We start from the raw sequence: 15,506 nt of genomic DNA, 5'->3' as shown, positions 1-15,506 counted from the left end.
GAAAGACAGAGAAAGAACGTGAGTGGGGGAGGGGTAGAGAGAGAGGGAGACACAGAATTGGAAGTAGGCTCCAGGCTCTGAGCTGTCAGCACAGAGCCCCACACTAGGCTTGAACCCACAAACTGAGATCATGACCTGAGCTGAAGTCAGACGCTTAACCGACTGAGCCACACAGGTGCCCCGAAATATAGATACTTTTAAAGAATAAATTAGAATGGTAGAATTATTCCAAGGTAGACACTTAATTTATGCATTGTGTTATACCAGTTTGGAAATAGTTTGTATCTGTAGTATATGCACACATAGCACACATTATATAGTATACTGTCTTATTTTTAAATTACACGTACACGTAAACTCCTATCTATATATTTTTTAAATGGCTTCGGACTGTATAAATGTCTTGTATGTTTGGGAAATTCTGTTTTTTTAAAGTTAACAATATTTCATGATGCCATTCCTCAAAAAACATGGTTTAAAAATGACTCCTTAGCCAGGCACTGGGGTGGCTCAGTGGGTTAAATATCTGCCTCTTGATTTCAGCTCAGGTCATGATCGCACAGTTCATGGGACTGAGCCCTGTGTCGGGTTCTGCGCTGACAGTGCAGGGCCTGCTTGGGATTCTCTCTCTCCCTCTCTGCCTCTCCCCTGCTTGTGCACATGTGCTTTCTCTCTGTCTCTCTCAAAATAAATAAATAAAATTTAAAAAATTACTCTTAGCATTCAGTTGTGTGGTTGTAGCATAATTTATATAACCATTCAAACAGATTTAGCCATTTGGGTCAATTTCACTTTTTTTTGACTGTAGTAGTTAACACTATGATGACTCTCTACTTGTTCAGACATTTTTAGGATCTTTGATGGTTTACCTGGGATTGAGTCCTAATAATAGAACTATTCTCAAGGTTTATGAACATTTTTAGTTTCTAAATATGTCTTGTCAAATTGCTCAAGAAAGGTGTCCCAATTTGTTCCATGGTTTACTGTGCATACACATTTTTAAAAGAATAATTGAGAGGTAGCAACCAGAAGAGACTGAAGAAAGAACATTTTAATTTTCCATACAAAATATAGAAGATCACCATTTCAATTAGATTTTTTATTGTCCAGAAAATGGTTTCAGATAGGGTGACCAACTGTCTTGGTTTACCCTGGAATGAGTTTCCCAGGATGTAGAAGGTTTTGGTGCTAAAACAAGGACAGTCCCAGGATGACAGTTTATCATCTTAGTTTGAGATTAAAGAAATCAGCTATTTTGTCATAAGGGTTTTTTTCCTACATTTGCAGTATTTCTGGACTTTGGTGAAGAAGAGAAGAATGCTAGTATTATTTGAATATGCATTCTCTTTATTACTTCTGGTGAACTAGATCAACAGATAATTGCATATTTTTTTTTCATTTTGACATAATTTTAGATTTACAAAAGAGTTGCAAGAATAGACAAGGAATTCCTGAAAACCTTTCCCCCAGATTTCCTATTTTACTACAATTATTCTCTTTTTTTTCTTTTTCTTTTTTAAAATATATATATATATTTTTTAAAGTTTATTTATTTTTAAGAGAGAGAGAGATAGAGTACGAGTGGGGAGAGGCAGAGAGAGAGAAAGACACAATCTGAAGCAGGCTCCAGGCTCTGAGCTGTCAGCACAGAGCCCGATGCAAGGCTCAAACCCATGAACTGCGAGGTCGTGACCGGAGCCAAAGTTGGATGCTTAACTGACTGAGCCACCCAGGTGCCCCTTTCTTTTTCTTTTTGTTTCTCTATTTTTAATCTGTGCGCATGTGTGTGTATTTATATATAACATACATAATTTTCTTGAGAGTAAGTTGCACATGATTCTGCTTTAACCTTAAATATTCCAAGGTACTTAACTGTGTATTTTTTGCAAACAAGGATTTATCTTGCATAATCACAGTAACATTACCAATGCTACACACATAATACTCTTCTCTGGTCTCTAGACTTTGTTGAGATTTTTGTCAGTTTTCCTAATACTGCCCTTTATAGAAAAAGAACATCCAGGATCATACATTGAATTTAGTTATAATGTCTTCCTAGTCTCCTTTAATCTGAAACAGTTCCTGAGTCTTTGTATCTTGTGGCATTGATATTTCTAGAGTATAGACCAGTTATTGTGTAGAATCTCCCTCCATTTGCTCTTTCCTTAGGATCCCTACTTTTGGTAGGAATACCACCAAAGTGATGCCAAGTGCATCATATCACCGAGCATATGCTGCTGATTGTTCTTATAACTGGCAATGTTAATTTTGATTATTTGTTTAAGATGGTGTCTACCGGTTTCCCTTCTATTTTCTATCTTGTAATTTAAAAAGTGTTTTGTCTAACTCTTCATACTACCAGAATCAGAAGCTAGCATTAAAAAAAAAAGATTCACTTGACATCATATCAAAAGCGTTTCCAAATACTAATTGTAAGCATTATTTTAATAGTTATTGAAGTGCTTAACTGTTTTCTCAGGGCTAGACACCCATTCTTTTACTGTTTATTTTAAAAAGACAGTGCTGCTGTAAACACATTTTTATGTAAAGCTTTTTATGTGGTTAGGGTTACTTTATAGGATGGATTCTCAATGTAGCATTACCAAAACCAAGGGAATCTTTTTAAGACAGTTGATATATTTTGTAAAAGTACTTTTTGAAAGAATTGTACATTATCACCAATAAAAAATGAAAATGCTGTGTTTAAAAAAAAGGAATTTCTGAGGGTATACTCTGAGATTAATTATTTGCTAATTTTAGCATCCATTGATGATTCTAGCCAGAAACAATTGTTACTATGATTGTTTACAAATGGTGATTTTCTTTCTTTTTTTCTTTTTTTAATTTAATTTTTTATTTTTAAAAATTTACATCCAAATTAGTTAGCATATAGTGAAACAATGATTTCAGGGGTAGATTCCTTAATGCCCCTCACTCATTTAGCCCATCCCCCCTCCCACAACTCCTCCAGTAACCCTCAGTTTGTTCTCCATATTTATGAGTCTCTTCTGTTTTGTCCCCCTCTCTGTTTTTATATTATTTTTGTTTCCCTTCCCTTATGTTCACCTGTTTTGTCTCTTAAAGTCCTCATATGAGTGAAGTCATATGATTTTTGTCTTTCTCTAATTTCACTTAGCATAATACCCTCCAGTTCCATCCATGTAGTTGCATATGGAAAGATTTCATTCTTTTTGATTGCCGAGTAATACTTCATTGTATATCTATACCACATCTTCTTTATCCATTCATCCATCGATGGACATTTGGGCTCTTTCCATACTTTGGCTATTGTTGATAGTGCTGCTATAAACATGGGGGTGCATGTGTCCCTTCAAAACAGCACACCTGTATCCCTTGGATAAATGCCTAGTAGTGCAATTGCTGGGTCATAGGGTAGTTCTATTTTTAGTTTTTTGAGGAACCTTCATTCTGTTTTCCAGAGTGGCTGCACCAGCTTGCATTCCCACGAATGGTGATTTTCTAATCGTCATTCCTTGTACATTTTATTAGTTGGCCTTCTACAGTAAGGAAAAGTTATCCCTTCCCCCATCTCTGTTTATTTGAGTGGAGACTCATGGCTTCTTATCTTATTCAATAAGCTTGTATCCTTACTATCACTATTTATTTTGATGCCCAAATTGCCCCAGATTTGGCTAGTGGGAGTTTCTTCAAACTGGCTTTTGTGTCCTCTTGGCATGTTACCTATCTTTCTTCGAGGATTCCTTACTTTTTTGCATAAGATGTCCAAGGCTTATCTTGTTCTTTCTCCATCCCACCTCTAGAATCAGCCATTTTAATGAGGAGCACTGGCTCTTTTCAGTGGAGATTGATATCACAGACCAGGATCTGGGCACTGGATGTGTTCCTTGCTACCGGAGTATCATTGCTTCTAGGGTTTGTCAGATAACAGAGTTGGGGAATTTAAAAAACAATGTGTATGTATGTGTGTGTTTATATCTATATATTTATGTTTGTATTATATGTTTGTGTATATGTACATATTATGCACACACAGATACATCCATATTCATCTTCTTATATTTAGCTATCCATATATGTTAAAACTTACTGAGTTCACACTGATACTTCCTCAAATTTCAGTCCAATGCCTCCAATTCCAGTACAACATTCTACCTCTTCCTCTTTCCATATTTCATATGAAATCTAGTTCCTATTTTCCACAATATCATTCCACTTATTTCCTCAATTCTAGGATGTACAAAGTGTTTCAGAATTGCTAAACTCTGCAAAACAAGAATTGATGATTTGTTTAGATTTTTGTTTATTGTTTTTAGCCTGAGCATGTAGTCAGAATACTGTGATTAAAAGTTTCTTGTGTTAGTTTATTCCCCCTTCCCGTTGTGTTTTATTCACTTAAAATAAAAGCATTATTTATTTTCTTCTGTTTATAGTCAATTTGAGGAGTTTTCCTGTCCTTGTGGATTTTATTTCTCTTTTTTTTTTGAGTGTGTGAAACACTGACATGTTTCTAAAAATCAAATCTGTACAAAAAAGGTGTATTCAAAGAAGTGTGATTTCTTTTCCCATATTTGATCTGTCTACCCAGTTCTCTTCCTTGTGTTGTAGGTAACCAATTTCATTAGTCTTGGGTTTTTCCTTTCTGCTCAAATAAGTATATAAATATATATTTTCTTATTTCTTCTTCTTTCTTACCAAAAAGGTATAATACTATAGATACTCTTTTGTTCTTTGCTAATCATAGAATTTTAAAGCTGAATCAGATCTTGTTGTATATTTAAGATTATTCTCTCCCTTGTTTTTTTCTTTTAGACACTGGATCAGCAACAGTTCTTCACAGAGGAAGAACTGAAAGAATATGAAAATCTTATCTCTTTACAAGAAAATGAACTTAAGAAAAAGGCAGATGAGCTTCAGAAACAAAAGGAAGAGCTACAACGTCAGCATGACCAACTTGAGGCTCAGAAGCTGGAATACCATCAGGTGGTATTTTATAAAATGATTGTGGCATTAGGAAGAATTTTAGGTGCTTTGTTAAAAGTGTGTGCTTTTGTAATATAATATTTCAAAGTATTAGCTATAGTATTTTAAATTTTAGTTTTAAAAGAATTTTTTTTAACGTTTATTTATTATTGAAAGACAGAGAGACAGAACATGAGCAGGGGAGGGGCAGAGAGACGGGGAGACACAGAATCTGAAGCAGGATCCAGGCTCTGAGCTGTCAGTACAGAGCCCGATGTGGGGCTCAAACCCTGAAACCATGAGATCATGATCTGAGCTGAAACCAAGAGTCAGACGCTTGACCGACTGAGCCACCCAGGTGCCCCAAATGTTTGTATTTTTAAAACTGCTTTGTTGAATATGAATCTAAATTTTATTTTTTTTGAGTTTATTTATTTATTTTGAGAAAGAGAGAACGTGTATAAGCTGGGGAGGGGCAGAGAGAGAGCAGAGAGAATCCCAAGCAGGCCCTGCACTGTCCTCGCAGAGCTAGACACAGGGCTCGATCTCACAAACTGTGAGATTATGACCTGAGCCGAAATCAAGAGTCAGATGCTTAACTGACTGAGACACCCAGGTGCCCCAATTAATCTAAATGTTAAGAGTTTGAATATCTCATTTTGGAAAACAATTTTCAATTAGTTTGTTGTGATTTGTCAAAAGTCATGAGAAAATCAAATAATACTTACTTTTAAGCCATTCTTTTTCCATTTACTAGGTCGTACAGCAGATGGAACAAAAAAAATTACAAGAAATTCCTCCATCAGGGCCTGGGGGAGAATCAAAGCTCTAGCCACGTATGTAACTTTATTTTTTTGTTTAAGGATATAAAAAATGTATTATGAATGTAATTTCAAATCATTAATATCTATGGTATTTTCTATATATTGGTGGAAATAGTGCATCTTGTACTACAGAAAGATGAAAAGGCTTCTAAAATTTTTATGCATCATTATATTTCAAAAACTATATAATTTGACAGCTATACTTATGGTGAAATGATTTATTTCAACATTATTTACAATTTTTTCTAATCAGTTATTGATATTGTCAGGGAACACATTTTTTAATTATAATCTATGTTTAGCTAAGTATTTTTAAAATGCTTTATATTTATATTTACATATATGTACATATACTGAGATTGTATATATACAAGAAAATTCAGAATAAAGGAAGATACCTTTAATAAAATGAGAGCATATGTTTTTTTTTTGAACAGACATTTAAAGTCCGAAGTCCACCAGAACTTGGAAGAAAACTGTTCAATCAACATCTGTGTCATCTTTTTACCACCCTTCCTTTTTCTCTGCTCAATAAATATTTTAAAGCATATATGAAATAAAGGAAGATACTTTTAAAATGAGAACACATTCTTTTTTAGGATACAGATACTTAAAGATTGAAGTCTATCAGAACTAGGAAGAATACAAACTCAGTATCTGCTCTCACTTTCATACCTCTCTTCTTTTTAATTTGCTCTCCTTTAATGATTTAATTAAGTGGCCATAATTATGCCATAATGCAATGAAATGCATTATGTGAGAAAGTTATTATGCATTAAGTGAGAAAGTTCTGTAGTGCTTTTAAAGTAAATTTATATTGTTGTCACTCATAAAGTTAGTCTTTTATGGGTGCTTATCATCCCCTGTCTCAATAAGTCTCTTTGATGGTAATAATTCTTCTGAGAAGATCATAGTTTCCCCCAGTGTTTCCTGTTAACTTCTTCCTCCTTTCAGCAAATTTAACTGCCAGAAATTCTTCTATTGAATAACTTTTGCTACCACTTCAGATCATTTTTGTTGTTGTTGTTTATATTTTTGCTTTCAATTCTATCACTTAAGATCAGGTTCTGCTACATATAACAGAAAAACCAAAGATAACAGTGTTTTAATTTAAATATGAGTTTCTCCCTCTTACACAAAAGAAATCTGGAGGTAGGTGGTGTCCAGGTTTCTACCTTTCTGCTCTGGTATCCTCAGTGCATAGTTTTTATCCTTAAGTTACCTCATTCTCACTGTCCAGGATTGTTTTTGGAGGCAGTGGGGAAGGGAGGAAAAGGAAGTTTCCCCAGTTGAATCAGCCTCCCGGAGGCAGTTTTCTTGGAGGACCACACAGCATTGGAACTTATGTCTCTCGGCCATGTAGCTGCTAGGAAAGCCGAGAAATACATGTGGCAATTGGACCAGCTAAAAGTTAGGATCTTTAAAGAAGAAGGAAAGAGGTCATGTTTGGTAGGCAACTTTTGGTTTTAACCCAGACAGCTTTATTGGCTACCTAAATATCTGTGCACACTCTTCTGAAACATAGAAAACACTCAACTTCCTCTTCCCAAAAAGGAAATACCCCAAATTCAGTCCATTATTGCATATAGCTCAAAGACCATGATGTCTTTGTATAGTCCCCTCTATCAGGTTAGGATGTGGCGCCTAATGTTCTGGCCATCTACAAACTAAAAAGCAAGGTGTCTGTCACATGAGAACCAAATGCATAATGGTGAAATAGGTACAGGATAACTGCAATAAAATCAGTTGTTATTTCTGTTTATTTATTTCTGTTTCTAAAATCCCCTTTTAGAAAAGGGGAAAATGGGAAACATAACAGTCTCTGATCCATAACACTTAAAAGGCACTGCTTGGCAAAAATAGCAAGGTCTCTCTGCTCTGTCCATAAATATATTTCTGAGTTTTCCAATCAGGCAAACCCGGATTCACCTTTCTGGTGAATTCATGTATTTGAGTGGGCATTGGAAAGTGTGCCTGTCTTTGGGGTGGACAGCTTTAGTACTTCACTTTCTGTTATGATGGGTTTAGGGGTTTGAGGATTGTTTTAGATAGTTACAGGCTGTTGTAGGCCAGGTTTAGGGTTTGTGTCTGTTTTTGTTTGGTTTTATTTTTTGGCAAAATGTTCCCTAAAAACTTAGTAAGTTACTGGTCCGTCTTTTTAAATTATTACCATGAGTAACCACAAAGATCTTGTCAAGTCACAAGGTTCTTTGTTAAACTTCATCTTTTACTTGCTGGCTTCTGTGTTCTCTCTCTTCTCTTGGGTCTTAAATGAATGGTACTATTTGGGACCATTTTAAACTATGGGCTTGGATGGGATGGCAATAGTCATCAGTCAGATCTTTTTCCTTAGGATTGCTCCCATTACTTGGCAGAAAATGCTTAAGGGAAGGTTTATGAAAAAGTTGAAGAAGCTTTAGCAGCTTCCTCAGAACCCTTACTTACAAATGTTTCAGTTTAGAATATGGTCGTAGCTGACTTTTTCAGTTCTTCAGGGCTCTAGATTTAGGACTTTGTCAATTTATTTTGTAGAGAGCAATTCCTTGGCAAAGCTATATTCCTTTCCATCTGTGCAGTCTTGTTAACCTTAGCCTGAATCACATCTGTCTTGTAAGACTTTGCTGAAAGAGGCTAAAAGCAGCCCACACATGCTAACATTCTGAAGTTCTACCACCATTTCCTCTAACACCTTAACCTTAGTGGCATGAGGTCTGACTGCCCAAAGCCCTACCTCCTCAACTAAGCTAACTCCATATATAAGATCCTTCTACTAGCTGTACCTTACTTCTAGCTACCAAATTTCTATCAAGGTCAAGATTCCTGGTTGTAGATAATGGAACCTTCTTTAGCTCTGAAACACAATGGGATTGTTTAAGGGGTGCATATAGTTCACAGACTCTTTGGGAAGGCTGATGAAACAGAACCTAGGTTGAGCTTCATAGGAACGGCATCATAAGAGCGGGCTGCCAAAGAAGCTGCTGCTTTTGGAACAATCAAGAAACTGCCTGCCAGACCAAGAAGGCTCCTGCTGGATTAAGGAAACTGTGAACAGTTGCCTGCTCCAGAGCTACACCACCTCTGCTGTGCTTTGTGTTGGCAAAAGTGGGTACCTCCTGTGCTCCCTCTCTCCCCATGTAACTCGGTTCTGGGCAAAAGTCTCAAGTGAGTGCATCTGATTGACTGGACCAGTCATATCTGGAATCCTAGCTGCAAGGGAGGTTGGGAAATCATAGTTTTTAACTTTACTGCCTCTGTAGTACAATAAGGCATGTTTAAAGCTGCTGAGTGAAACAATCCACCTCGTAATTTTATATTCTTTCTCTTAACATTAATAATTTCTATAACTTTTAGTCCTCGTTTTACAAAATTTTTATTTTTATTTATTTAAAAAAATTTTTTTAATGTTTATTTTTGAGACAATGTGAGAAACAGAGTGTAAGCAGCGGAGGGGCAGACAGAGGGAGACACAGAATCTGAAGCGGGCTCCAGGCTCTGAGTTGTCAGCCCAAAGCCCAACGCAGGGCTCAAACTCACAAACTGTGAGATCATGACCTGAGCCAAAGTCAGACGCTTAACCGACTGAGCCACTCAGGTGCTCTCGTATTACAAAATTTTTAAACAATCACTGTATATTCCAAAGATACCTAAGATTTTTTCTTCTCTTAAATCACGGATCCCAAAATTAAATATAGCAATCCAGGAAAGTTCTGCTTGCATACAGATTTAAAAAACACATAAAAATCACTCAATAGAATAATGCTGTGTTTCTTTAGAGATGGAGAAGGATTCCTATCTCTATTGTTTAAATTGTAGGAAACGTTAAAAAATGATCTGGCATATTCTTTTGTTGATGACTGTGTGACGAGAAACTAATAAGACAGCTATTCACCTAGGCTAAACTTTTTTAGATGGTGGACTGTGGTTCAATCAAAGTAATTAGAAACAACAATATTGTACTATGATTATGTAATGTGATAAATATGGATACAGGGCACTCATGACAATATATAAATATATCAAAGTAATATGTTGTACACCTTACATTTACACAATGTTGTATGTCAAATACATTCAATTAAAAAAATAATTGGTGAGAGGGGCGCCTGGGTGGCTTAGTCAGTTAAGCATCCCACTTGATCTCAGCTCGGGTCTTAATCTCAGGGCCGTGTGTTCAGGACCCATGCCGAACATGAAGCCAACTTAAAATATAATAATAATAAGGGGCACCTGGGTGGCTCAGTCGGCTAAGCGTCTGACTTCGGCTCAGGTCATGATCTCACGGTTCTTGAGTTCAAGCCCTGCGTCAGGCTCTGTGCTGACAGCTCAAAGCCTGGAGCCTGCTTCAGGTTCTGTGTCTCCTTCTCTCTCTCTGCCCCTCCCCTGCTTTCACTCTGTCTCTCTCTCTCTCTCTCTCTCTCAAAAATAAATAAAAACATTAAAAAAAATAACTGGATGAGAATTTAGAGAAGTTTCTTAAAATGATTTTTTGGCATGGGTAATAAAGGGTGGATATTACTGTAGATCTACCTCACAGTAATTACAATAATTATAATTATTATAATTTATATTAAAAAAGGATTATTAGCTCAAGATTATTTATGGACTTAAGGAATTCTACTTCTTATACATACCAGGCACTTATGAGTGAATATTGTTTCTTAAAGAGTTTCTAATAGTATTCTTTCCAGCTCTGTTAGAAAGTATTGGTCCTGTGTTTATATCATTCTTCTTAATACTTTTTAGGTATGTAGTAGTCTTTGGTTTAACTGACTTAGTGGTATGTATTTGTAATTTGGGTTTTTGTTTCACATACGAATTTTCATGAAGCATATAAATTTTATAGTATACTTTGGTATATATAGTTAAAATTAGATTTTAAAGGATGATACTTTATGATAGAATGGTAGAATAGGATAGAGGATAGATACTTTATGATAGGATGATAGAATACTTGACTCTTGCTAAAAGAAACTGTAATTTAGGAGTAATGCTAAAAAAACTCTTTGAGATATGGCTCTACATTTTTTTAACCAAAATGTGTTTACAACAGCATTATTTTCTATGCTAACTGAACAGCTTTGTATGACCAAAGCCTAAATGCACATCTGTTTTTCACATGAAGAAAATTATAAAGAAAATTTTGATGTTTTGTAAGAATGTCATTTTTTTTAAATGTTCATTTATTTTTGAGAGCGAGAATGCAAGCAGGGGAGGGGCAGAGAGAGGGGTGGACAGAGGATCTGATGCAGGCTCTGCCCTGACAGCAGAGAGCCTGATGCAGGGCTCAAACCCATGAACTGCGAACTGTGAGATCATGACCTGAGCCTAAGTCAGACGCTCAACTAACTGAGCCACTCAGGCACCCCAAGAATATGATTTTTAAGACAGCCTAGTTAATAAAAGAGGGGGTGAGAAATCTATTTTATTTAGGAAGAAATTTTGACAAGCCTAATTTTGGTTAGTGCCTAATATTTAATCTTTGTTTTATAGATATACAGTACAATGAAGAAGAAATTGAAAAAGAGCCAGAGTTAGACGATGACCTTCTTCATTTTCATGCGAGATTTTTATTCCCTGCAGAGGCTGCTAAAGAAGTCCACTGTCACCCTTAACCACCGATGCCTCAACTTCAATTCATTTTGTTTTTTGAACTGAGAGACTAAGCTGTATTGAGTAAAATGCAAAGTGTACATTTTTGTTTCCTGTGGGTGAGATAATGAAAGATTATGACAACTTGCTTTCAAGTTGTGAGATTTGAGGGAAATCAAGGTCTTTTCCTTCCTTTTTTTCCATACGATATCATTGCAGGATTCCAGTCTTTCCTTACTCATGTTTTAACTTATTTTCTACATGAGTAGTTAGCTATGGATTAGTATTCATTTCTTAGACAATCCAAGAACTTAGCCAGAACAAGCAGCAGCAGTAAGTGTTAAAGACATCAAATTGAAAAATTTAGATTTATGGTTGCTAGCACTGCCAACCTGTTTACTGAGAAAAAAGCAAAACAAAATAAAACCAATAAAACCTCTGATTTAATTTAAGAATTTAGATTTTTTTCGACATATTGCCTATAGAATGTAGAAAAACCCCTACATTTCATGTTCACAGATGTCTATAATTTTCTTTGCACAGCTTTTAGTTTACATTTTGCTTAACATTAGTATATTCTTTCAAAAGAATTTTTTGTAAGTTTATTTATTTTGAAAGAGACACAGACAGCACGAGCAGGGGAGGGACAGAGAGAGAGAATCCCAAGCAGGTTCTATGCTGCCAGCTGCAGAGCCCATTGCTGGGCTCCAACCCATGAACTGTGAGATCATGACCCGAGCCCAAACCAAGAGTCAGATGCTCAACTGACTGAGCCACCCAGGTGCGCTGACATTAGTATATTCTTGATGAATGCCATGTCCCAGCTTGGTTGTTAGCCAGCCCTTGACAGTGTCTTTTTCCTTACATGCTCACCCTTCGGGTTAACTTCAAAGCTGTGCATGCCTGTAAACAGGTTTTGTTTTGTTTATTACCTATTACAAGCAATAGATTTGGCTTTTGTTGTGCAAACTTCCTTACCTCTTTTTGTTTTATCCGTAGTAGTAAATATATTTTTCAAGACTTCCAGGATTATGAATATATATCTTGTAATAAAGTGTTAAAATATTTTGTTTTACAATTCTTCTAATTTTGCTGCTCCATGGCATTTAAAAATGGGTAGTGATTTCTTCCCATGTGATTTTTGTTTTAAGTTTATTTATTTATTTTGAGAGAGAGAGAGAGCACAGAAGGGGCAGAGAGAGGAGGGAGTTAGAATCCCAAGCAGGCTCCGCACTATCAGCACGGAGGCAGATGCAGGGCTCCAACTCACGAACTGGGAGATCATGACATAAGCTGAAGTTGGCTGTCTAACCGATGGAGCCGCCCAGGTGACCCTATTCCCACGTGATTTTAAACTTGTGACTTGTCTGAGTGCTTTGAAAGTGAGAGAGAAAAAAATAAGGTTCCATTTAGTTCTCTTTGCCTTCTCCCATGAATCGTTGTATTAAAATGTTATTTGTGTTCAATTTTAGTCCACGTTAAATGTAGATTTTTAATGATATGAGAGTATGTGTCATGTAACTAAATGGCCACCCTCATTTTAGATTCCCTGTGTGTGGAGTATGAAACCCATGGACAGCCTGTGCCATTCTGTATTTGTTTTGTACTATGCTGTGTTACCTGGTTTACAGTTCACGATTACCCTTCAATTGTTAAAGTGACTTGAGCTTGCTTTACTTTTGAATTTTACCTTTTCTGTTCTTGGTATGGCTACTTTGTAAATATTTCCTTGTTAGTATAGTGATGTCTTAAAGATATTTTCTTTTTTAAAACATTTGCCATGCCTCGTCATGTTTAAACGTCTTTGTGGTAGTACTGAAGCATCTTTGTCAAACACAACAATTTAAAACTCCTATCATCTTGTTCTATAGCATTGAGCAATGTTATCTTACAATTTGTAGCTTTTTTTTTTTTCTGATTAACTCTCAGTTCTAATCTTGTGTACATTTATTGTTTCCTTTGGTGTGTATGTATTTTCACTCTCTTTGATATTTATAGTATGTCTCATTGAAATTCAGGATTGATACTAGGAAAAAGAAAACCACATTTGCAGAAAGAGCTAGTTAGGCAAGCAGGCAGTCACTTATAGAGGGGTTTCTGAGCACTGTGGAGAGTAATTCTAACCCTGAAGAAAATTTCTGACTCATTTATAGAGCTCCTGACACCTCTTCCACAGAGTGAACCAGCTTGTGAGCAAATGCATAGTATTCAGACTCTGATGAATGTCCCTTTGTCCAATTCTTTAGCTTTTTTTGTACCTTCGTTAAATAATAATAGTTTAAAAAAATATTTTGTGCATTCCAGCAGACATTTTGTGTCTTACGGTTGTTAATAAAGGAGAAAAATATTTTTTGTAATAGACCAGGACATGAATTTGGCAATCTCTGATTAAAAGAGAAGTAGCCTAGTTTTTTGTATTCGTTATTTTTGCCCAGATGATCTGAGGTTTAATTAAATTCTTTTCTTTCTATGAACTCTTCCCTTTTCCAGTTTTGTATTGACTTTCCCACTGTTGTGTTTCTAATGCACTCCCTGAGTCACTGGAGAAAGCTTTGAGGGATGTAGAATGTTATTCGCATCACTGGCAGCTGTCTTAGAGTTTTCCTGCCTCCAGCTTTTGGGGTTTATTATCAGGCCTTTCAAAGGAATTCTGCCCTTCCCTCACAGTCCCAAACTATTCATCTTTTCTCCAAGGGAGTCTGTTGTATTACTAATTAAGATGCTGAGGTGACTTTATTAAGACAGGATTAATTTATGAAAGATTTATGTAAAAATATAATAGAGGCCAAGTATTTTATTTCAAGGACAAGTTGAAGCCAGTTAATGCCCAGTAACTGTTTCATTCTTTTGTGAGGGCTCTGGTGACTTCTAGATAGTTCTATTTGCACCTCTCTATCCAGTTTCAGGGAATAAGAATGGAAGAGCCCTGGAGGCTCATGTACTGTAGCAGAGGTGGAGGGAGGAGCCCCTTTTCAGTGAAGGTGTTTCTTTCTTTGAAGCTGTTAAGTCCAAGATCTATTAGCACACATGAAGATGGTAAGCCCTTGCAACTTTCAGTATATCCATGTACCAATTTATATAGTCTCAAATGGAAAGATATTTTAGAAGCAATATGTGTACATTTATATGTAAGCTTGTGCCTAAAGTAGGTGTGGAGGGGAGACCATTAATTATTCTTTGTCTTCTGAAAAAAATTGTCTTCTGGAATTAAAAAGTGAAAAAAATTTGCCCTTCCTTTTCATGAAGGAAACCAGTGCTGCATAATCCATGCTTTATCAATATTTATTATGTTTTAAAAGATACTTAATAATGATGGCTTATACATCCTATTTTAAAGACCATTTATTTTATTTGTTATTACTAGATTTGGAGGATTTTGAAATTTTTTCAATTTAAATGTTGAATTAAAAATGTAACCTTTTATAAATACATGGCCAAAAAAGTTCTGTTAATTTTAAAGTTTGGACAGAAATTGTATTACTCTGAAGTGTACTTAGGCTTAATTCTTTTTGGCTTAGAGAATTGGATCATTTAAAAAAACTGCAAATAAATAAGTGGATTTTAATTTGGTAATCAGGAAGACACAAAGACTATACACGTTTGTTGTATTTGAGTTTGTTTTTTGATGATACGTTGTAAAAATTCTCCCAGTGCAATATTTGTCGGAATATATTATTCTAGTCATCATTTGTATAGCTTTGTTTTTAAGTATATTAAATGTAAAATCAGAAAAACATGTAATATTTGTGGTGATTTTCTGGGGAAAAAGGTAAACTTGACAGTGTTGAAAGAATGGATTCTTTGCAAAACACTATTTTATAGAGTCATAGAGTCTTAGGGCCTTAGAGATCATGTACCAATGAGGGAATTCCTTTTCCAGCATTCCTTTTCCAGCATTCCAGCAGTATCCAGCCCCTGCTTCCAGTGATAGCGTTGAAGTGGAAATCCCAGTGGTTTGCAGAGTGGTTTATTGGGCAAGTTTAGGGATTCATCAGATAACGTCCTTTGGAAGAAGTTATTTAATGATGTCAGTAATATCAGAAGAGGCCTTCTCCCCAGCTTAAGACTCCCTGGAGGAGGTAGCAGTTGAGAAATAGTGTAATTTGGGATTTTAGAATTCCATAGCTGGACCTAACCTTGTAGATCTCTTAC

At 35.8% G+C, this 15,506-nt stretch overlaps 1 protein-coding gene and 1 long non-coding RNA gene across 3 annotated transcripts in view; both read left to right on the top strand.

The window, feature by feature from the left end:
• The window catches only part of NUCB2 (nucleobindin 2), a 41,386-nt gene extending 35,071 nt beyond the window's left edge, over positions 1–6,315 (top strand). For both annotated transcript variants that reach the window (XM_019456445.2, XM_019456447.2), the window contains exons 12-14: positions 4,792–4,962; positions 5,699–5,777; positions 6,203–6,315. In XM_019456445.2, the coding sequence (XP_019311990.1) occupies positions 4,792–4,962; positions 5,699–5,773 (246 nt within the window). In that variant the 3' untranslated portion in view covers positions 5,774–5,777; positions 6,203–6,315. The remainder of the gene's footprint in view (positions 1–4,791; positions 4,963–5,698; positions 5,778–6,202) is intronic.
• Positions 6,316–6,546: 231 nt separating this feature from the next.
• On the top strand, positions 6,547–15,090 carry LOC128776171 (uncharacterized). The gene is made up of 2 exons (XR_008421188.1): positions 6,547–8,867; positions 11,256–15,090. It is a non-coding gene; the product is annotated as an uncharacterized LOC128776171 (long non-coding RNA).
• The last annotated feature ends 416 nt before the right edge of the window (positions 15,091–15,506 follow it).

This window comes from Panthera pardus, unplaced genomic scaffold (assembly GCF_024362965.1).
Source record: "Panthera pardus isolate Hobbes unplaced genomic scaffold, ASM2436296v1 HiC_scaffold_12, whole genome shotgun sequence".
Taxonomy (NCBI): Eukaryota; Metazoa; Chordata; class Mammalia; order Carnivora; family Felidae; genus Panthera; species Panthera pardus.
This window is presented reverse-complemented; position numbering and strand designations above follow the sequence as displayed.